At 39.7% G+C, this 22024-nt stretch overlaps 1 protein-coding gene across 1 annotated transcript in view; it reads right to left on the bottom strand.

Annotated features, from left to right (window-relative positions):
* Nucleotides 1–4961: 4961 nt before the first annotated feature.
* PCOLCE2 (procollagen C-endopeptidase enhancer 2) overlaps nucleotides 4962–22024 on the bottom strand; it is a 59161-nt gene continuing 42098 nt past the window's right edge. Inside the window, exons 5-9 of the mRNA XM_049628708.1 lie at nucleotides 20965–21101; nucleotides 13824–13978; nucleotides 9949–10032; nucleotides 7814–7981; nucleotides 4962–5537 (exon numbers count right to left, since the gene is read on the bottom strand). Coding sequence (XP_049484665.1) covers nucleotides 5407–5537; nucleotides 7814–7981; nucleotides 9949–10032; nucleotides 13824–13978; nucleotides 20965–21101 — 675 coding nt within the window. The 3' untranslated portion in view covers nucleotides 4962–5406. The remainder of the gene's footprint in view (nucleotides 5538–7813; nucleotides 7982–9948; nucleotides 10033–13823; nucleotides 13979–20964; nucleotides 21102–22024) is intronic.

Here is a 22024-nt window from a genome sequence, read left to right as displayed (position 1 = left end):
CTGCAGCTTTAGGTCTTCCTGAGCATGTAACTCTTACAAGGAGGCATGTCCTCTGAGGTGTCTGGAAGCTATGCCTATGGAGTTCATACAAGAGATACTGGTTTCTGAGGAGATATGAGCTGTAAGTTGGAGTGTCTGCACCCGCCTTACGTGAGTCAAGTCTCCTGGCATCTGAGACATTATCTAGGAAGGCCAAAGAAAAGAGCTCGTGTGAACTGGTTGTGTGAACTGCTGCCAGAATGCTGCACAGGCTCCTAAAGTAGAAAGTCTGACCCTGTCCTGTTAAGCTCTGATCCTTGTGCTATAGCTTTTTGGGGATCCTGACAGTGAGAAAGGCCTGTGGTTCTCTTAGGAGTCTGCATGTTTAGTTGCACCTAAATCTCTCTAGTTGGCATAGCAGATCTATTAGCGCAGTGAAGTGTGAACATTGATTCCCTAATGGTAAATCGAGCACGTGTTTCTGGGGATAAACCCAACTTGATTGTGTTCTGTTTTGTTTGTTGGATTTTGTCTGATAATTATTTTCTTTTTGCACCTATGTTCGTAAGTAAAATCAGACTGGATCCTATGTTTGCTCAAGTTTTGGTATTAAGATTATACCAATTTCATAAAAAGAATCGCTATCTGTGACTTCTTTATTTATATTCTGGAATAGTATATGTGAGATTGGCAGTATTTGTCCCTTGGATGTTTGGTATACTTTCTAAGTAAAACTATCTGGACCCAGGGTTTTATTTGAATAAAGAGTTATAGTTACTATTTGGATTTCTTTAATGGTTCTAGGACAATTTTGGCATTCTGTTTCTACTTGAGTGAGTTAAGTAACCTCCCCCCTTTAGAAGTTTGTCCACTTCATCTAAGTTTTCAAATATATTTACATGAAGTGGTTCATAAGACCCTTTTGTTACCTTTTAAGATTCTATAACATCAGCAGAAATTTTTATTCCTAAATTGTTTTCTTGTTCTTTTTACTTCTTTTCTTGCTTAATCTTGTAAGAATTTTGTCAATTACTAGTCATTTTGGAGAATCCATTTTTGGCTGTTAATTTTATGTATTTATGATTACCGTTTTACTCAATTTCTGTTCTTCCTTCTACCTTTTAAAAGTTTAGTCTGTTCTTGTTTTACTAACATCCTAATGTGTGTCATTCACAAATTATTTTTCACCCTTTTATAATGTAAACATTTAATTTTATAAATTTTAAAGTGTTACTTGAAGTGTATTTTGAAGTGTTCCTCTACACATTTTTAAATTTAATGTTTCTAGGGACACCCAGGTGGCTCCGTGGGTTGAGCGTCAACTTTGGCTCAGGTCATGATCTTGTGGTTTGTGGGTTCAAGCCCCAAGTCGGGCTCAGCACAGAAGCCTGTTTCAGATCCTCTGTCCCTTTCTCTCTGCCCCTTCCTCACTTGCGCTATCTCTCTCAAAAATAAACATTTTAAAAATAATTTAGTATTTCTACCAATGTTCAGTTTTTAATACTTAATACTTTCCATTATAATTTCCTTTTTATTATAAGTTATTTAAAAGCACATTTCTCAATTTCCAATATCAGGTTTTTTTCTTGTTTTCCTATTGTTTACTTTTGTTATTAATTTCTAACTATTCATTATTTTTGGAGAAGGATGTCCATATGATACTTATGCTTTGAAATTTGTTGAGATTTGTTATTTTTTTTTAGTGTTTATTTTTGAAAGAAAAACAGGGCGTGAGTGCGGGGAGGGGTGGAGAGAAAGGAAGACACAGAATCCGAAACAGGCTCCAGGCTCTTGACTGAACCACCCAGGCACCCCAGTACATTTGTTTCTGTCATCACATTTTGTGATATTTTCCCTGATTTCATTTTAATGTCTTGCCTTCTTTTCTCTGCTAGTTTAAAAATTTCAAACTATGTAGTCTTATAGTTGCCATAGATATATTTTTTTAATATTTAAAATATTTAATATTAACAGAGCATGACCAGGGGAGGGCAGAGAGAGAGGGAGGCACAGAATCTGAATCAGGCTCCAGGCTCTGAGCTGTCAGCACAGAGCCCAACGTGGGGCTGGAACTCAGGTACCTCGAGATCATGACCTGAGCGGAAGTCGGTTGCTTAACTGCCACCCAGGCGCCCCTCCCTAGATGTTTTAATATAAAGGCTTAAGTTCTCAAAGTTCTAAAAGTAGTATTTTTATCCTTCTCTCTCTCAATATAAGGGCCTTAGAATACTTAGGGCAAGCTCCCTCACTGCCACACACTTCTTTAAATGTTTGTTTTCTACTTGAAGATTTTTTTTGCAAATTTGTTTGCACGTATATAAATATGTCCATGAATTCAAGCAATAGGAGTTTCTGGCAATATTACTTAATTTGCATTAGAACTACTAATCTGAGCCTGGCTGGCTCAGTCATTTAAGTGTCTGATTCTTGATTTCAGCTCAGGTCATGATCTCAGTTTGTGAGATTGAGCCCCTAGTTGGTCTCCTCACTGATAGCACGGAGCCTGCTTGGGATTCTCTGTCTCCCTGTCTCTCTGCCTCTCTCTTTCTCTCTCTTCTGAGCACTCTCTCTCTCTCTCTCTCTCAAAAGAAATAAATATTACAAAAAAAAAAAAATTACTGGGGCGCCTGGGTGGCTCAGTTGGTTAAGTCTCCAACTCTTGGTTTCAGCTCAAGTCATGATCTTGCAGCTTTGTGAGTTCGAGCCCTGTACTGACAGTGCAGAGCCTGCTTGGGATTCTCTTTCCCCTTCTTTCTGCCCCTCCCCCCACTCTGTCTGTCTCTCTCAAAAATAAATAAACTTTAAAAAAAGCACTAATCTGTAGCTGTTCTATTATAAGGCTTTTCTTTAAAGAAGATTTCTATTATTAGTTTATTTCATTTCAGCAGTCTGGAAGGTATAATGGGAGCCCAGTAGCACTTTCCTACAGAAAGAAAAAAAGAAGATAAATGTCTTAAACTAAGGTTAACCTTTGAGTAAGGTAAGTAATGTAACAGAATTTAAGATTTGGGAACTTTGCAAGATTCATATATTTTTGTTATAGGAATTGAATTGAATTCAAAGGATGAAAATTAAGCTAGCAAGACCCCCTGAAACACAGCAGAGGATCTGGAAATGTTTTATGATGTATTAGTATGATCACCAATTTGTTCATCGTGTGTATTTGATTCCCCAAGTACAATTAGCTAAAAACAAAAACAAAATACAGTCAATTATACTTTAAAAAGAAATAAAATTTTAAAAAGAAAGAACCCCTAAGAAAGAAATAATTCCCAGAAGTCATCTAGTCTAACTCCTTCAACTCATAACTGAAGAAACTCCACTTTAGTCAAAATAAGTGATTTATTGAAGAAAGAAATTAAGAAATGGTTTTTGGACCAAAAAGAGCATTGCCACTATTCAGCTTATCTGTTTTGAATAATTTAATTAGAAGACAAACCAGTGCCATACATTATTAACCACTATTTCCCTAAACAGTTGAAAGTCTTGTTTCAGAGATGTCAATGATTTAAATAGTTCAGATTACTTTTCCCAGTTTTTACCTCACTGTGACTCAAGCACCCACTTGGAAACCAATGAAAGTCTTCCTAAAAGGTTAACGCAAGAGGCTGATAGCTGCACACATGTTGCCTGTTGCCTATAATGCACCAATTAGAAGAGATGAAGGAGAAAAAAGACTAAAATCTTTTTTTTTTAAAGTAATCTCTACACTCAATGTGGGGCTCAAGCTCATATCCCTGAAATCAAGAGTGGCATGTTCTAGTGACTGAGCCAACCAGGTGCCTCAAAATACTAAAATCTTTAGTAATCACTTTCACGTCTCATAACATGCATTCTTGAAAGGAAATCACTTGCCTTGAGAAGGTTAGAGTCAATTAGACTTCTATAGTTACATCCTGGCTGGGCATAGCCGTGAAGTCCTGATGATTGTGAGGGCCTTTCTGAAAGATGGCACTGGCCAGTGAAGTTAACCACTGACTCCTGTAGTTCATCCACTTTCTCAGCTGGTGAGTTCTCTGGTACTGATGGGCAGCCCAGTGGGAGAGGTTAAGGAATGATTCCCGATCCCATAAGCAGCCCACATTCACTGCTTGCTTATGCTTGCCCAGCTACCAAAACCAGAGGGATTCTTCCTTTTGAAATTCCTTTTTTTTTTTTGCCTTTTGAATGTCTGGTCACCTGTAGGGTTGGGAATTATTGTTTTTACCCAAAAGAATATTTTCCTTATTTCTAAAACTTTGGTTGTACCATGAGAGACCTTGTGATCCAAGTCTTGGTTCATCCCTGGTGTTCGTTCTACCTTCTTCAGACAGCGATGGTTTGTCCCCTCTTTCGCAGCTCCTGGCCAGCAACCTCCTAAGGGTTGGTTGGCAGAGCTGTTGCAGATACAGCTGCATTTCAAACATCTGGGTGCAAACGAGGGGAGTCCTTTCAAGGCTCTTTCACTACTGAATGAAAACAGATTTTTTTAAAAGCAATAGCAGAAAGCATCCGAGTTGATATACCCTGATCCAGTTGCCTGGGGATGAACAGGACAGGAGCACCGGGCTCACTTCTAATTTCAAGTCCTATCAAACGACCAAAGACTAGGAAACCAAAGACCAAATGCTGCAAAGTCAGAATAAGAGGGTGTTCCTCTGGGGTAGAGAGGGCCTCTTCTAGAGCAGTGAGGGCACTGGGTTGGAGTCAGGACTCCTAAGCTTGGTTGCCAGCTCTTTCTCTTGGAAGATGTGTGCTCTAGACAAGTCACCAAATATACCCGAGCTTCAATTTTCTGTTACAAAATGAAGGAGTTGCACTGGATTCCTGAGGGACACCATTCTAACACTGTCTGGTTCTACAGAGAATTATAGTCCACTTACATTATCCATCTTGTCCCTGAAGTTCTTAGAATGCTCTTTCAGCAAAGTGTGAATTGATACCAAACTGATTATGTAAAAAGCAAGGAATATTCTATAAAAACAACTTTAATGGCTGTGATATAATCATTTAAAATATTTTATTAAGCATTGATTTAAAAAATGCAAGAGAAGAATTTAACACCTCAGAGCAAATGCTTGAAGGTAAAACAAATACCACTATAAATATTGCACTTATAAAATCTCTTTTTTACATCTTCACACAACTCATTTCTAAAATATCCTTTTACAGAGATGTATAAATAAACTGCTTCCAAACTGTCAACGCTCAATACATTCAGTTTCCTATCACCGTGCTAAGTCTGCAGGTTTTCAATCGTGTATCTGCTCCTCTCTGTGCAGGCAAAGAACTTCCATCAGTGATATCGGAGGTCTCAGACCTACATCATGTGAAGAATAAATCTTTCTGAATGCTCAATGTTTAATATAAGATTTTTGTTCTACTGAGAAAAATACAGATCTTTCAAAGGCAATGACAGAATGCAGCTTAAACTGACACAGTTCACTGTTAACATTGCTTATTTTTCAAGGCATCCAGGAGCTTCTGATTCTTGGTCTTGAACATCATGATAAAGCTGTTTGGCATGATTTTGCCTCGCCCATCTTCACCCACTTGGCCCATAATAATGTAGTTTAGACCTAAAAAAAAAAAAAAATATATGTATATATATATATATATATATATATATATATAATTTTTTTCTCTATGTGTACCGTTTCGATACAATTTAGACTATAACTTACATCTAGATAAAATGATCTGGAAATGGTATAATTAATTATACATTTGTTCTATCTAGGATTAAAATCAGGTATCAGCCTCTCAGAAAAAAAAATCTAAACTCCAGTAAGGAACGTGTTCCAGCTCTGCCAACACTAGAAAGATGGAAGGGAATGATGAGGCCCAGCCATGTCCTGCTCTGCAGGGCTGTGGGTCTGAGGTATTTACTGAATATGCGCTGTGTTCATGTGAAAGGCTGTCCTTCCTCAAGGGGCCTCGGTGCTCCCTGACATGCCATCCTCAGATGGCCTGTCATTATCCCATAATGACTCTAGATTTCCCAAGCATTTGGCAACTAATGATCCACGGTCTTATGTTCCTGTTGTCGACTTGAGCTTTTTTCAATATCTCAAGTATTTGTACTATGTAAGTTTCCTGAGGGCATAGTTGCATCATATATTTCTTTGCATTCTTATAGTTCCTTACAACAAATAGGTACTAAGAAGTACTTCTATCCGTTATACGGTTTTTTGTATTACGGTGTATCTGGCTAAGTTAGGTCTAGACTGGGCCCTAAGCTGAGGTATGTTGGATTCAACTCTGAAGATTTATACTGCCTGAGAAAAAATGTCATAAAGGCAGAGTGTATTACCGCCTCCTTTATTCTCCCTCTTCGCCTGTATGTCTTAAGAGAAATACGTGTGTCCTTTTTCTCTTGCATAATCTTCCTTTGTGGGCTAACATTGTCCTCATAGTGGTCTTGAGCCTGTGAAGGCTTGGAGGGCTGGGCAGGTGGATGCCACCTCAAGGCCAGACTGTTAGCATCATTATGAGACCTTACGGTAAGTGTCTACATGTACATTATCTGATGTTCCTGCAGTTCTGGGAAGAAGTGTTAATCTTTTACAGAGCCTTTGCGATTCCCTCTGAAGGATCCATGTGAAGCCGTGAGCCTCCAGACTTTTCTGAACAACCTGAATTGTTAAAGTGGATATTCTCTCTTCATTTCTATTGTGTGTGTGTATGGGGGGGAAGGGATTGGTTTGGTTTAGTTGTGGGGGAAGTTTGTAACAAGATTGAGGAAACACATCAGCTAAGATTGGAGACAGAAATCTTGGTATACCACACAGTGGATACCAGACATGATTACCATTCCAAAAAGAGAGATCTATCTATATGTGCTGTTTATGGAAAGGTGTCTATAGATCATGGGGGGGTGGGGGGAGTGGTAGTCGAACAGGTATAGCATGACTTCATTTGTCTAAGTGTGTACTTGCATGCTTTCTGTAGACAGAAACTTTCTAGAGGGAACTTTTCATGGTACCTCTGGGAAAAGGGAAAGGGCTTCACTTTTTATTTTATATCCTTCTCTATTTACCTAAACTTTAAAAAAAACATAGAACATTCATTACTTTTATAAGTTAAAGAACTCGTTAAAAAAAAAATCATTTGCTCCTTGCCTCTGGCTCTGGACTTTTTCCATTAAAAAAAAATTTTTTTAATGTTTATTTATTTTGAGAGAGAGAGAGAGACTGAGCATGAGCGGGGAGGGGCAGAGGGAGACACAGAATCTTAAGCAGTCTCCAGGCTCTGAGCTGTCAGCCCAGAGCCCGATGCAGGACATGAGCCAAAGTCAGACGCTCAACCAACTGAGCCACCCAGGCGCCCTGGACTTTTTTCATTTTTTAACTTTCCTTTTTCCATAATTTCCCTTAAACTCATTTCCATGTGTGGATTTAATGAACCTATATCTGCAAATGATTCCCAAATCTTTAATTCTAGCCCATATATACCTCTCTCTTCTGAACTTCAGCTCTAAATTTCTTGTTCCTTGATGGATATTTTCCTCTAAACATAGTATTAGCACCTTAAGTGCAATAATTGAAAATCTCTTTCCCCTGAACCGCTCCTTCTGTGTCTGTTCCCTATTGATCCAACCTCAAATGCTTCTTGGACTCATTCATCATTTCCACTATCTCATCTTCTGTCACATGTTACAAGAACTGGGCTTAGAGCCCAATTCTGCCGGACTCCTAAGGCCTTCCTTCTACACCAGAAGTGGACAACACATTAGCCTTGATTTTACTTCCCCAGTCATGGTAGGGGAAGATCCACGACTTGCTCAGACTCTCTCTCTTGTTTCCTTCTCTGTCCCTGAGCTTCCCTAAAGAAAGACTAATGTTTTCCTTCTTACCTCTTCTGAGGAGAGGGCACTGCTTACAGACCACGATGACCTTGGCACTCATGTTCTTGCCAGCCTGCTGAATTGCCAGATTTCCCTCTTTATAGATGTTGATGATCGAGACTGTGGCATGCAAACTTCCACCTCGGGTGACAGTTGTGATAACAGTGCCAGCCAGTACTGCAGAAGGAAACATTTAGATATATTATGACAGTGAAAGCAAAAATGTAAGCAGAACTGAAAATAATTTTACGTTCTTCTAAGCTTCAGATAGGAAACATTCTAATGTTCAAGAGAAAGCCCTAATAGAGCTATTGAATGTGATTCTGCACATGTGTCACCAAAATTCAGGTTGAAGAAAAGAGGCCATGGAGCTGGAATGTTAGCCGGGTTGTTAGGTGTTGATGCCTAGGAGAGAAACCTAATTACCTGCTGCAATGCACTCTGCTGCTGAGAGGGGCTCTCTACACTGTTTTATCCAACATGGGGATCATTTACCAAATAAGGCATAGGCTTATGAACCTTTACCTATGAATACTCAATTAAGACCTTGAATCTTTAGAGGTAATACCGTACTAAGCAGTTGCATGGTAGGGGTTTGAGCTACAAAGATCTGGGTCTTTGTGTCTGTGTGGTTGAGTACCTACCTTTCTGTGTCTTTCCCCTCACCCCTCTCTTCGACTGTCCTCTCTCCTTGAACTTTGGTTCATCCCATAGCAACACCTAACAAAATTCAGTTGCTTTTCATTATGTAACTCACTCTTTATTCCACGGTGATATAAGAGGAAAGAGTCTCACTCTGGAGGCACAGAAGGAAAGATGCTGTTTCTCAAAGGCATGCTTTTGGCATTTTGTGGGTGACAATTCCATGTGGTGTAGGACTTGGCACTGAGAGACTGTTTTATGAGCCCTGTCCCTCCGCAGAAAAACCAGTAGCGCACCCCCCCCCGCCCCCCCAGTTATTGTGCCAAAACTGCTCCTTGGGGAGTGTTAGCAATGCAGGCTGAGAACCAATGGGCCACTGGTGTTAGTAGTTGGTCATTTTGCCACAGAAGAGAGTCACAATGGAACAAGTCAAAGTTTGGACTTGGCTGACATGTTCTCACTTTCAGGATAAAGTGAGAAGCTGCTGCTCATGTAGTGTGCAAAGTTCAGAATTCTTATTATGCCTTACTTTGATTCCTGCTGATAATTGTTAAATCTATAGCCAAGTGAAATCTGGTGGCTCCAAAGGATATAGAGGGGGAGATTTCCTTAAGCACCTCCCACCGAAGACTAACCTGGATGTGACAGCAATTTGTTTTCATTTTCATGCCTGTTATTTGAATTGCAGCATGCAAACTCCAGTAAGATCTAGGGCCCTAGATTCTTCAGTGCCTTCACACCCTCAATTAGAACAGTTTGTCTGGACTGTAGACAGTTACCATTTAAAAGGCACAGAAAAAGCAAGCCTCTTTTGGGAGACTCTCTGTTGTGGGTGTAACCTATTTAGGCTTTAGCAACTTCCTTTTCCTGATAAGACTTTTCTTAAATGTTCCTTTAAAAAATAACCAACATAATTAAATTTGGTATCTCTTGCTCTTAAGTGGTTTTTACAATTGGAAAAAGCTCTGAGAAATTCTAAGTCATTAGATAATACCTCCTCAGTTCCAATTTGTAAGCATTTCCAAATAGATTTCTGATTCCCAAGTTTCAATTTAGTACTCTGGAAGGACACTCAGAGGAAATACGTGAATTTCTTCTGAGAAAGGCCAGCCTGGATATGTTTCTAATTTACTTAAGTGGAATTACAGATGTGTGAAAAAATATTCCGTGAAAAATATGTGAGGAAAAAAAGTATACAGGGTTTTTCAGGAATACTGAGCCAGCCAGAATACACAGAGTAGCAGTATCCTATTCCAAGAGTCAAATTATTAAGTTTATGTGAAAAAAAGCATATTTTCTGTATACATATTTTTCTCAGTTGTGAAATCTAACACTTTGAACAACACTAGCCAACTATACCTTAGTGAACAGGAAAACATTTTCGTGGGTGAATGGGGAGTGTAACTAACCCTTTACCATCACATTCAGGGCAATTCCTTTGAGACTAAGCATGCGGTCTCAAGTTTCTGATTAAAGAGAAAAGGCCCGATTTTATTTCTTACCAAAGTTACTGGAACAATAATTGCTCTCCAGAGTCCCCGTCCGTCTACACTTTTGTTGACACAGGGCCACGGTGGGTTTTAAACCTTAATTCAAAGAAGAAAGACATTAAGATTCAGGAAAATGAATTCAATTGCCATTGGTGTTTAGACCTGAATCTACTTAAAATTCCTATTTATTTCCCTGAGCCATCAATCCATCATTGCAATGGAGTAATTACATTCAAAAGAAATTCTTTATGGTACTAACTACTGTTCTCATTTCCTCAGGGTAACTCAATACTCTCTGCTGAATTTGGAACCAGAGATCAAAGATAACCCACATTTTGCCCTCTTTTCTTCCTTCTTTATACATAACACTAACCAAAAATAGATATAGCTTCCTTGCACCCTGCTTAGAAAAACCCAGTGCAAAAAGTATGAACTCAGAAAATGTAGGTTAATTCTTCACTTTACAAAAGGAATCCAATGGTGCTCCCCCTGAGGATGGAGGGAGTTTTCTTGGTGCCTTTAAAATAGGCACCTGCCCAAATGTGGGTAGTACAAGGTTTTAGAAACTGTGTAAAGTGTATTATACCTGTAATGAGCTGCAATCCATCACTATACATCTATTTTGAGTCTGCCATTGCCTATGAGCATTTAAGAACTGGGAAGTAGACTAATTTAAAAATAAAAGTAGATACACAGAGTAGTTCTCCAGCAAAGGTGATTCCTCCCCTTGGGTGATGTTTTGCAATGTCTAGAAATATTTTTTGTTACAACTAGGGGCTGCTACTGGCATCTAGTGGGAGATACAAGGGATGCTGTTAAATATCCTACAATAAACAGGGCAGCCCCCAACAGCAAAGAATTATCTGGCCCAAAATGTAAATATTGCCAAGGTGGAGAAACGGTGGGTTACCAAAATGAAAATATTTAATTCCCATTATTATCAATAAAAATGTTTCCAAAATATTTGCTAATTATTCACTTATATGTGGCAATATGCTAGGAAGAACTAAACAAAACAGCTGTAACAGAATTGTACTTGTTGGGCAAGAATTTGCAGCTGTAACACTGCCCTTCTAATATGTTTCTGTGAACTCTTCTCTGAATTTATTATTGATTTACTCTTACTTTGTACCCATACTTAACTCCAAAAAGGATCTCAAGTGGATCACAGTATTAAAATATGTACAATTTAATGTTAAAATACATAGAATAGCATGTGTGTGTATGTGTATACTTTTTTTTTAAGGCAAAGAGTTCAGAAAACATTTAGAGGGAACACTGCTCCAGAAGTTGGGGACCTAAATTTACCTAATTACTGGAGTCAAAAAGTAGTGGTGCTAGTGTTTCTCCCTCTCTGATGAAAGAGCATCCTTTCAGTGGACACTGGAAACCAGCTCTTCTAAATCCCAGAATGTCAATCTGGAAGCTGAGTGGCAGTCCCACCCTGCTCCTTCTCCTCCTTCAGTAGATGCCTGCTCTCCTGCCTTTAGGTCATCACTAGAGCACCCTGACCCTTGTCACCTCCCTGTCTGCTCTCTACCTGCACTCCTGGCATGGCATCTGGTCCTCAGCCTTCCTCTTCAAGTGCACCTGCGACCATCTCGGTGGGTGTTCCCTCCTCCCAGTGCCACGGCTCCATCCTTCCCAGACTTTCCCTCGGCTCTGTCTCCATCACCCAGTCCCAGGTTCACACGTTCTCCCGTTAGTCTTTCATCACCAAGCTTTCAAGTTCACACATCCTAACATCCAGTGTAGATGCCTCTTGTTCCAGCTCCTATCTTTTCAGTCTCTTTTGCCAGTATATCCTTCTTTTTAAAAAGTTGAGGTTTCTAGAGACTGAATTCCAGCAGCCCTTGTCCTTTCACTTCTAACCTCTCCCTAGGTGATCTCATTTTGGATCACAGTGTCAACCACATGTATGTTGATGATTCTCAAATTTAAAGCTCTTGCTGAAATCTCTTCTAGAGGCCATAGATCGAATTGGACATGATTACTCCACTTGAGTGTCTCACAGACAGGTCAGACCCAACACGCCACAGCTTAACTTATGATTCTACCCCTAAACCCCTTTCTCTGCTTCAGTGAAAGGTCACACCTTCCCCTGAATTGTGCAAACCAGAGACTTGAGAGGCATGATTCACACCTCCCTGATCTGTCTAGTACCAATAATCACCAATTAAAGACCTGTTAATATCTTCCAACGCCCCTCGCTTGCACAACAGTCAGAATTTCTGGACTCTGTGTATTTCTGTCACAGCACAGTTCACCTGGACAACCACGAGAACCTGATTGTCTTGACCCTACTATCCATTCACCTCACAACTGGCCAGAGCTATCTTCATGAAGTGGGAATCTGATCCTGAACTTTGTTTAAATCCATCAACAGTTGCCCCCACACTTAGGATAAAATACCAAAATACTTAGAAGCATAAGGAGAGAGGTGGTAGGGCCTAAAGATGGAACTAGAAAGAGAAGCTAGGTACAAAGAGTTCATGAAGGGTCTTATATATGTCATGAAGGAGTCTGGCTCCTGGGCTGCCCGATATGGTAGCCACTTGCCACATGAAGCTTCTTAAAAATCATTAAATTAAAATTTAATTCCTCAGTATCACTAGCCACATTTCAAGGGTTCAATAGTGGCTACCATATTGGATAGCACAGGTGTAGACAATGAATTCAGGTGGGAGACATGGTCTGCTTTGTGTGTGTGGTGGGAGGCATGCAGTGGGGAGGTAAGATAGAGGAACTCAAAGGTGACTTAAGAGTGTGGCTACTGATGCTGTGGACCCTGCTTGGGAAAACAGGCAGAGAAGCAGATTTGATGCACAAAATAGTGTAATAAAAACAAGTTGAGTTTGATAGGTTTTAATTCAAATGCCTAGCAGTCAACAAAACCCTAGGAGATCATTATAAATCCAGGTTGGCAATTTCAGAGGTTTAGGACTGGAGATAAAATCTAGGGAGCCACTAGCAGCACGGTGCTGCCAGATAATTCAATGGAAAGAATAAGGACACCAGGTTCCACTGAGATGAGCTGAAGAAATGAGAAACACTGCTGTAATATAGCAGTACATGTGTAGGCCACAAGGTGGCATACTTGGGGAGCACTCAGAAAAATCAGCTCTTCTACAAGTGCCTGTACTCAGGTCAGCCCTACCAGGGGTGCAAGCAGAGAACGGCGGGCTATAAAAGCTGGGCTCATTTCAAACTATTTTGTATCTTAACTTCAGATCCTTCATTCCCACTTTTTTCTTTCTCTCAGATTTAGATTTTGAGATCTGAGGCCTGAAATCTCAGTGAATGGAGACTTAGTATAGGGATACACTCTTGTCTCTCCATTTCTTAGGTTATGATCCAGACCAGTTTCTCAATTGGCTTCTATAATACCAACTTACCCCAGTTTGGGGAAAAAAAAAGAAGTATTTTGTATAACACATTTTAGAGTGAAGCGAGAAAAACAACAACATACACATACACAATAAAACCCAAACCAAAAAACTGGCAGATGTGAAAACAGGCAGGTATCAAGGCCCTAGAACTTTATTTTTAAATACTACAATTCTATGTAATAAAAAAAAGCCATAACTTTAGAGGTACCAGAAAAGAAAAACTGGGTTTATAATGATCTGTGCCTATAATAGGGTTCCTAGTAATTTTTAAGTGGTCATAATTTTCTTACATGACTCTTAAAAATTATTAGCTTATAAACTTCTTACACCTTACACTTTTTCATTAATGGAGTTATATTATTCTTTTAGATAAGTTTTCATTTTATTTAACTTAGTTTAGTTTCAAGTATCTTTGTTTTAATTTTTTTTTTCTACTTCAAAAGAATTTTTCTTATACTCCTGAGGTGTGTGCACAAACATCAAAACAGAAAAACTTACCCGTAGTTACAGGGAATGTGGTGGTAACAGGTGGTACTGTAGTTGTAGGCAATTTTTTCGGCCTGAATTTGTAGTGACCAATAAATCCATCTGCAGTTAAACTTAAGTCTGATAAAAACTGAATGAGAAGTTCATTTCCCTCAGATACAATTGGCCTAAAAGAAGAAAAACATTAAAAATTTTTTTAAGTGGCACCTCTCTGAATTGTAGAATCCTAGCTTTCCATTTGACAATAGATCACTATATGTTTAAAAGTAAAAGTTAAGATACTTCAAAAGGTGAAAGTCTCAATGTGCTCAGAATTAATGCTAAATAGCTAACATTTACGAGTGTTCAGATTGGCACTGTTACTCACTTTCTAACAGAATAGGCAAGTGAAGTTCAGAGAGTTCAAGTGATTTACCCAAGGCCCTACAGCTAGCATGTAGGGGAGTCAGAATTTGAACGTAGGACCAGGTGACCAAAGAGACTGTGCTAGACATTGAGACCAGTGTAAACACTGAAACTGTGGCTGGTTCTTCACAAGCACCTTAGAGTCTGGCCTGACTTGGGAACCACACAGCTTCTTTTCATTAAGACTCTGGATTTGAGCTGGCCTGGGGAGCTAGGGATGCTGGCCATAGAGAGTCAGATAGAGAAATGTCATAAATGAATTCCCATGCACTGTGAAGACACAGCCAGAGGGATCATTTTGGTGGGCTGGTCACCAGGGGATAAGAAAGCCACGTAGGGTTTAACGTGACTTCCATTTCATTTTTAATGAGAGCTCTCAGGCAGGCCTGAAATGGAAACGTTTCTGTTTTATAATCTCAATAGCAGAAGGTTGCGAAGTTGAAAGAGAAAGTGATTGCTTTGGTGGTTATGAATGACATCATTAAAGAACTCTTAATTTGAAAGCTATTTTAGGGACTTGCTGGTTAGCTGGTACTAAAGATTTAGTGGCGATAATAACTGAGGCTCAAAAGCACTCCTAAGTCTTAGGGAATAACTATCATATAAAATAGTTTCATTTGAGCCTTCTCTATTATTATTTAAGCAATGGTTAAAAAATGCTGTTTGGCTAATTCTATTTCAAGACTATTTAATTCAGAAGTGGGAAAAACAAAACAAGTTATTTAATTGAGTTAATTAGTGGTTTGACTAAACTCTTTTTTGAGGCATCTTCTCAGCCAAACCACTTTGAAAATTTTTTTTTTTTTACATTTATTTATTTTTGAGAGACAGAGAGAGACAGAGTATGAGCAGGGGAGGGGCAGAGAGAGAGGGAGACACAGAATCTGAAGCAGGCTCCAGGCTGTCAGCACAGAGCCCAATGTGGGGCTCTAACCCACGAACCGTGGCATCATGACCTGAGCCGAAGTCAGATGCGCAACCGACTGAGCCACCCAGGCGCCCCAGCCAAACCACTTTGTAGGCATCATGAACAGCAAATAATGGGGCAACTTAATTTTTCTTCCCACCTGTCAGCTACTTTGAGTGGGGATGGTTGGGGGTGAGGAGGTAGATCTGTACTTGACCAAACCAACCAGTTAGAAAAACTGCAGGATCTTTTCTGTCCTGAAGGCTATTAATTACCTTCTGAGCCAAGGGATGGGATGAAGCCAAGACTGAGCTTCGTGACCTACATTTAGCATTCTGGTCACAAGAGTGACCGAGATCATTTAAATAATGCTTCTGAGAATCAAGCCTTTATCAGAAACATTCTGTCTTGCTTTTGAAAACATATTCCATTCAATAAATATAAACAATATGCATGAAACAATTCCCAGCCACAATTACAAAAAAAATATGTTAAACTTGTTTACATGATAAAATTACAAAAAGCACTTATTATATGCAGCAAAGAAAACCTTAAGACCTCATCAGGTCAGCCTTCTGGGCATGATATTATAATTATAGTGATCATCTAATGTCTTTTCTATGAACTAATCTTGGGAGCATCAAATTGGAAATTAAATTTTCTCAAGGAAGAGTATTGTAGTAACAGACATTTTTGTTATGCTGCTGCTGAGCTCTAGCATGAATGTGACAGAATCACAGTGCCATAAACGTTCTGAGGGCTATGTGTGCATCCACAAATTAATGTAACAAACCACTAGAAAGGCAAGAGGAACTCTTCCTTGGATTCATTCCATACTGGCAGATCCTGGGAAGGGATGGAAGATGCTCTTTGGTCTTACAAAGCTGGCTGCGTTCGCTGTCTCTGCTTTGTCATCCCACAGTCGTCGTCGTCTTCAACCACTACAGCTAGTCAACCGCCATGTCCTGCCAATCTTGCCTAAATATTTCTTGATCCACATCCTCCTCTCCATCTCTACCATCCTTCCTCATCTCTTCATCCTTCCCCACCTCCTTGACTTTACCTGGATCTCCTGCCACAGCCTTCTAACCAGACTCTCTGCTCATGTCAAGGATGGGGATTCTAAGGCACTGGTCCCGCCATTTCCTGACTAAAAGTATTTGAAAGGCTCCCCTGTCTGTAAGATGTGGAATCCAGTTCAGTGCTCCTGCCTCTCTAGGCTCCAACTCAAGGTTTGGGCTCCAGAATAGCATATGCCTCCCCTGTGTTATCTCTATTGATGGAGTGTCTTCTACTTGGAATGAGTCTGTCCTCCCTTCTGCTTATGACCAATGCCAACTCTTCCTTCAAGACTAAGCTTCAAGAGGCACAATCTCCTTCAAAAAGCTTCTCCTGACCCCACCACTTGTGCTGATTGGACCAAAGGACTCCTTGTCAGAAACATACCTGGCATATTCCTTTGCCATTTTAACTATCCGCCTCGTTTCATCCCTCCTACCAATTATCTTTGTTTTTTATTTATTGTTGTATTCCAGCTACCTAACACAGTGCCCACCACATGGCTGAGGCTTAATGAGTGTTTCTGAACTGAATTCAATGGTGTTGATACTGCCCTGAACCCGACACAGGGATGATGAAGTGATCTCACCAACCACAGCACTCCTCCTTCTCTTCAGACTTTTAACAGGGGAGAAGTCCCCCAAATAGGTTTTCTCATTTTCTGCACTGCCCCATCCCAGAAGTACTCTATGAAAAAAATATTCCTCTGGTAAAAGTGTTAGTTGGAGGACTGGCTGTCAAGCTACTCCAGACAAACTCCTCAGAAGCAAGGAGCCCCCACTTTGTGACCCCCTCCCCACCTGCATGGAGGCTATCACTATGCTGGATTCTATGTTTCTCCTTTTCTTTACCAACAGATTTACCAGTAAATATGCATCACTAAGCATGCTTTTAAACTTCATATAAATTGGGGTGCCTGGGTGGCTCAGTCGGTTGAGCGTCCGACTTCAGCTCAGGTCATGATCTCACAACTCGTGAGTTCGAGCCCCGCGTTGGGCTCTGTGCTGACAGCTCGGAGCCTGGAGCCGGGAGCCTGCTTCGGATTCTGTGCCTCCCTCTCTCTCTGCCCCAACCCACTTGCATTCTGTCTCTGTCTCTCTCAAAAATAAACATTAAAAAAAAATTTATAAACTTCATATAAATGAAAGGGTATGGTGTGCATTTCTCTGTTATTTTTTTTCACACTCAGCATTATAACTGTGAGATTCATCCACTGTTTTCACCGCTGCATAGTGTGAACTATTGTTGATAAATGTTAGGCTATTTCCTCTGCCCCCCCCCATTACAAACAATATCGCTAAGAATACTCTTGTGTATGTCTTGTGGTACACATGGGCAAAAGTAACGTTAGTGGGCACCCCAGGAGGGTAGTGTACATATTCTCTGCTAAGTCACAGGATACATGCCCATCTTCAACTTTACTAGATAATGCCAAGCTGATTTCCAAAGTTGTTGTACCAATTTACACTCTTTATAAAGATATAGTCACTGTGCAGCTTTCTTCCTTTGGGAATGTCTTGTCATGTCTCTTGCCCATTTTTTTTTCCTATTGAGTTGTCTTTCCTTAAATAATTTTTAGAATTTCTTGATATATTCTGGACCTAGGGGTCTTTGTCAAATATGTTACAAATACCTGTTTCTGTTTTGTGCCTTCTCTTTTCCCTCTTTAAGGTGTATTTTAACGGGCAGAAATGCTCATTTAAGGTTCCAGTGCATCTGTAGTTGTGGTTCTGTGTGTATGTGTGTGTCATTCATTTTTCCCATATGAAAACAAATTGTTCCTGCCTCATTTTTCAATGAGGCCATTTTTTACCAGCTGACCTGTGGCTCTCTGCGATGTGCCCCATGTGCAGACATGTGTGGATGTGTCTGGCCTCTCTTTGGTGTTTTCATTAGTCCATTTGTCAATCTCTGTTAAAACCATATTGTCTTAAATACAACAGCTTTCTGATATGGCTCCATCACGTAAGGCAAATCCCCCTGCCAAGTTCTCCTTCAGAACCATCTTAGTTTTGCCCCCATCCCCAACTCCCTTGCAATTCCATGAACATTTCAGAATCAGGCTATCAGGTTTAATGAAAAACCAATTTTGTTATTTGTAAATGACATTGATTTTTCCTATTCACGAGAACGGTATACAGCTCAATTTACGGAGGTTTTTTAAAATACCTTTTAGTAAGGTTTTATAATTTTCTCTTTTCAGGGCTTGCACACAATTATTAGATTTATTCTTGAGTATTTTGTATTTCTGTTGCTATTAAAATAATATTAATAAACTTTTATTCAAGCTATTTAAGAAAATATATTCTTGAATAAATTGTTTCCAACAAATAAAAATATAAATCTAAAAATCATACTTTAATCTGGTAATTAAATTATATTAATAGCTTTTCTAAGTTCAAACCAATCTTGAATTCCTGGTCAAACAGCATTTTCTATACATTGTTAGATATGACTTGCTAATAGTTTTTCCATGTTTATTTATTTTTAGAGAGAGAGAGAGAGAAAGCAAGTATGCGCACATGTGGGAAGGGGCAGAGAGGGAGAGAGAATCCCAAGCAGGTTCTACACTGTCAGCACAGAGCCTGACAAGGGGCTTGATCCCACAAACTGTGACATCATGACCTGAGCTGAAATCAAGAGTTGGGACACTTAACCGACTGAGCCACCCAAGCACTGTTGGGCTTTTCAACATTTTTGCCCTCTGATGATTTCTTTTTCTTTTTTTTTTTTTTTTTTACCAACTGAGCAATGCTTAAAAAAATTTTTTTTAACTTAGGAACACTGTTTGGTATTTGTTGTGGTAGGATTTTAAAGGCTATCTTATTTTCCATATCGCTAGGAAATGGAATTTGAAATTTTTTTTTTAAATACTTGGATATAAAGACAAGGAGAGACATGGTAGAAAAAGCTACAGCAGGATAGGGGGTCAAGAAAGGGTTACTTTTCTTCCCCTTATTTCAGGAGAACTTAAATTTTTGGCTATGGGAAACAAATAATAAAGGCAGAGGCTAAAGATGGAGATGACGGAGAAAAAAACAGGGCTACTAGGTAGAGGGAAATTTCAAGGGAGAAAAGGAGGAGGTCAGATGGAGGATACAGATGAAAAGACTGGCTTGGAATAAAGGAGGGTGCGGTAGGCTGATAATGGCACCCCAAGATGTCCGCATCCTAATCCCTTGAACGTGTGAATATGTTACCTTATGTGCGAAGGGACATTGCAGGTGTGATCAAGTTCAGGATCTTGAGAAGGAAAAGAGTATCCTGGATTGTCTACTTGGGCCCTAAATGTAACCACAGGTATCCTTAGAAGAGAGAGGTTTGACTCCAGGAGAGGAGAAGGCAATACGATGACAGAAGGACAGACAGGAGTGATGTGCTTTGAAGATGGAGGAGGAACCACAGCCAAGAAATGCAGCAGCTCTTGAAGCTGAAATAGGCATAGAAACTGATTCTCCCCTCAGAGCTTCCAGAAGGAAACAGCCCTGCTGACAGCTTAATTTTAGCTCAGTGCAAGGGATTTCAGACTTCTGACCTCCAGAATTGTAAGAGAATACATGTATTGTTTTAAGCCACTCAGTTGGTGGTAATTTGTTACAGCAGCAACAGGAAAAAAATACAGAAGGGAACACCTTTGCTAAGAGCTTAGAAATGGGCCTTTCTCTAACACATTTGGCTGCAGAGTCAAGTTTGGGTATAGTAATGTTCAAATTTTAGCCAATTTGTATGTATTAACAATTCTTAATATTATCAAACAATATAAATGAATTTAAATTGAAAAAATGAATTTAAAATGAAAAATACCTTGTTTTAACTTAAATGTGTCTGGGGGAATCATAGACATGCATGTAAAATCAGGTGATGCGTATAATCGAATTATGTTTAAGCAACAGAGTAGAAAAGGGTATTTAAAAATTGACATAATGGTGACTTTGACAGCAAACTGTAGTAACGTCTTTTTTTTCCTTAAGATTTTATTTTTTTAAAAGTAATCTCAACACCCAACATGAGGCTCGAACTTACATCCCAAGATCAAGAGTTGGAAGCTCTACTGACTGAGCCAGCCAGAGGCCCTAAGCTATATTAATTTCAACTGAGGCTTTCTCCAGTATTGTATGTGAAAGGGTGAAATATCTTGCACCAAAATACATGTGTTGCACCAATACAGAATAGGGAACTAAGAGGAATTAAGCAACTGGCTCGATGTCACACAGCTAGTAAGTAGCAGAGCTCTAAGCTCCATAAATGTTTGCTGATAAATACACAGTGCCTTTCAGGCTTACCCAGCAAACATTTGAGCGACACGGTGAGGAAGAGGTACAAAGCCACAAGAGGTCCAGGACAAGTCTCTGATCAGGTAAAACCACCTGGGTCATCATGAGCATCCAGGTTTCCGTATCTGGATCCTCAAATTTCAGCCCCCTGCTTTTTTCTCAGAATTTCCCCCTTCCACTCTGATGCTTGAGCTCACCTTTGCAGGGCAGTGACGTATCCAGGTATCTGGCTAGTATCTGACTCTGAGGCATCACCAACTCTGCATCTGTTATCTGTTTGGCCGCTGAGGCCTCGCTACACTCATTAATGCCTCCTTACTCTCTGGGTTGGCTATTTTTTGTGCTGGGGCTGTATGGGACTCTACTGCCATGGAACAAACCCAAGAATTTGTGAACAAAACAACAACAGCATAGAATCTTCCAGGAAATAAAATATAATTGGGCAGTTTAATAAGAAAGAAGTTTAGAGCTACTAAAATATTAATGAAATAAAACAGGTGCTACTTACGCGGGTGGACTATCACCACAATACTTTCCAATTCTCTTAGCGTCGTTGACTTCCCCACCATTAAACACAGCCACAAAATCGTATCGGCAGTAGTTATCACGCTCGACATCAAACTTCTCAAATTTTAATTCTATAAGCTTTAGAGAAAGCACAACATTAGAAATGTCAAGATAGCTTTGAGGAATAATCTCACCCAGAAATCTTCCTCTCCCCAGATCTGTAGGATATCATGATTTTCCTTTGTCAAGAAAATATTCCTTCTGTTTGAATTATTCATTTCTTATGGTTTTCATATTTCTTCTGTAGTTCACAAAACTGTGGTATTACTTTCCTTTAATTTTTAATCATTCCAAAAGGTCATCTCAACCCTAGTTAAGATCTTAAATTTAGGAGACCTGTTCACCTACAGCTACAAAAGTATGGGAACACCACACAACCCTAGCAACCTACATTAAGACCATAACTGGATATGTGTTAGAGTGGGAAGCAGAACCTATGCCAACTTCATTCTTCTCGGAGATGTTCCCCTATGTTAGTGTATGCTGGGGTGTGGTGTAAGTGTATGCATTTGGGTGGTGGATGGAGTTGTTCCCCTTTCAAGGGAAAGAGAACAACATTCCTATCACATGCAAAGGAGTCAAATTCTTTAGGACCAGAGATTCAGGAAGTGGGGACTGACTGTGATGTCTTCTTGAAGTATGTCTGAAAAGTGTGCCTACTGAGTTGAGCACAGCCTACTTGGTGATGTAGTTGATTTTTGAAGAGGTTGCATAAAAGCACTCATATACCAAGTCAGTGTTAGACTTCTTAAGTATTTCTTAACTTTTTTTGCCTAAGTACCAATAATAGTGTCCAAGTTATTCAAGTCAATAGGAAGTTTTGATTTAACAGGCAATCATTCCCCTCACAAGCAGATTTTTCCAGAGCACCTCCAACATATGAATCAAAGGAAATCTCACTGGGCTCATAAATACCCACGGCACCCAGACAGCTGATCTCCACTTTTGCTGGGCAGCAGGTGGGCAGGTAACCCTCCCTGCTGCTTCGGGAAGATAATGGG

Source organism: Panthera uncia, chromosome C2, assembly GCF_023721935.1.
Source record: "Panthera uncia isolate 11264 chromosome C2, Puncia_PCG_1.0, whole genome shotgun sequence".
Lineage (NCBI taxonomy): Eukaryota > Metazoa > Chordata > Mammalia > Carnivora > Felidae > Panthera > Panthera uncia.
Note: the sequence above shows the minus strand (reverse complement) of the source record. Positions and strands in the feature narration are given on the sequence as shown.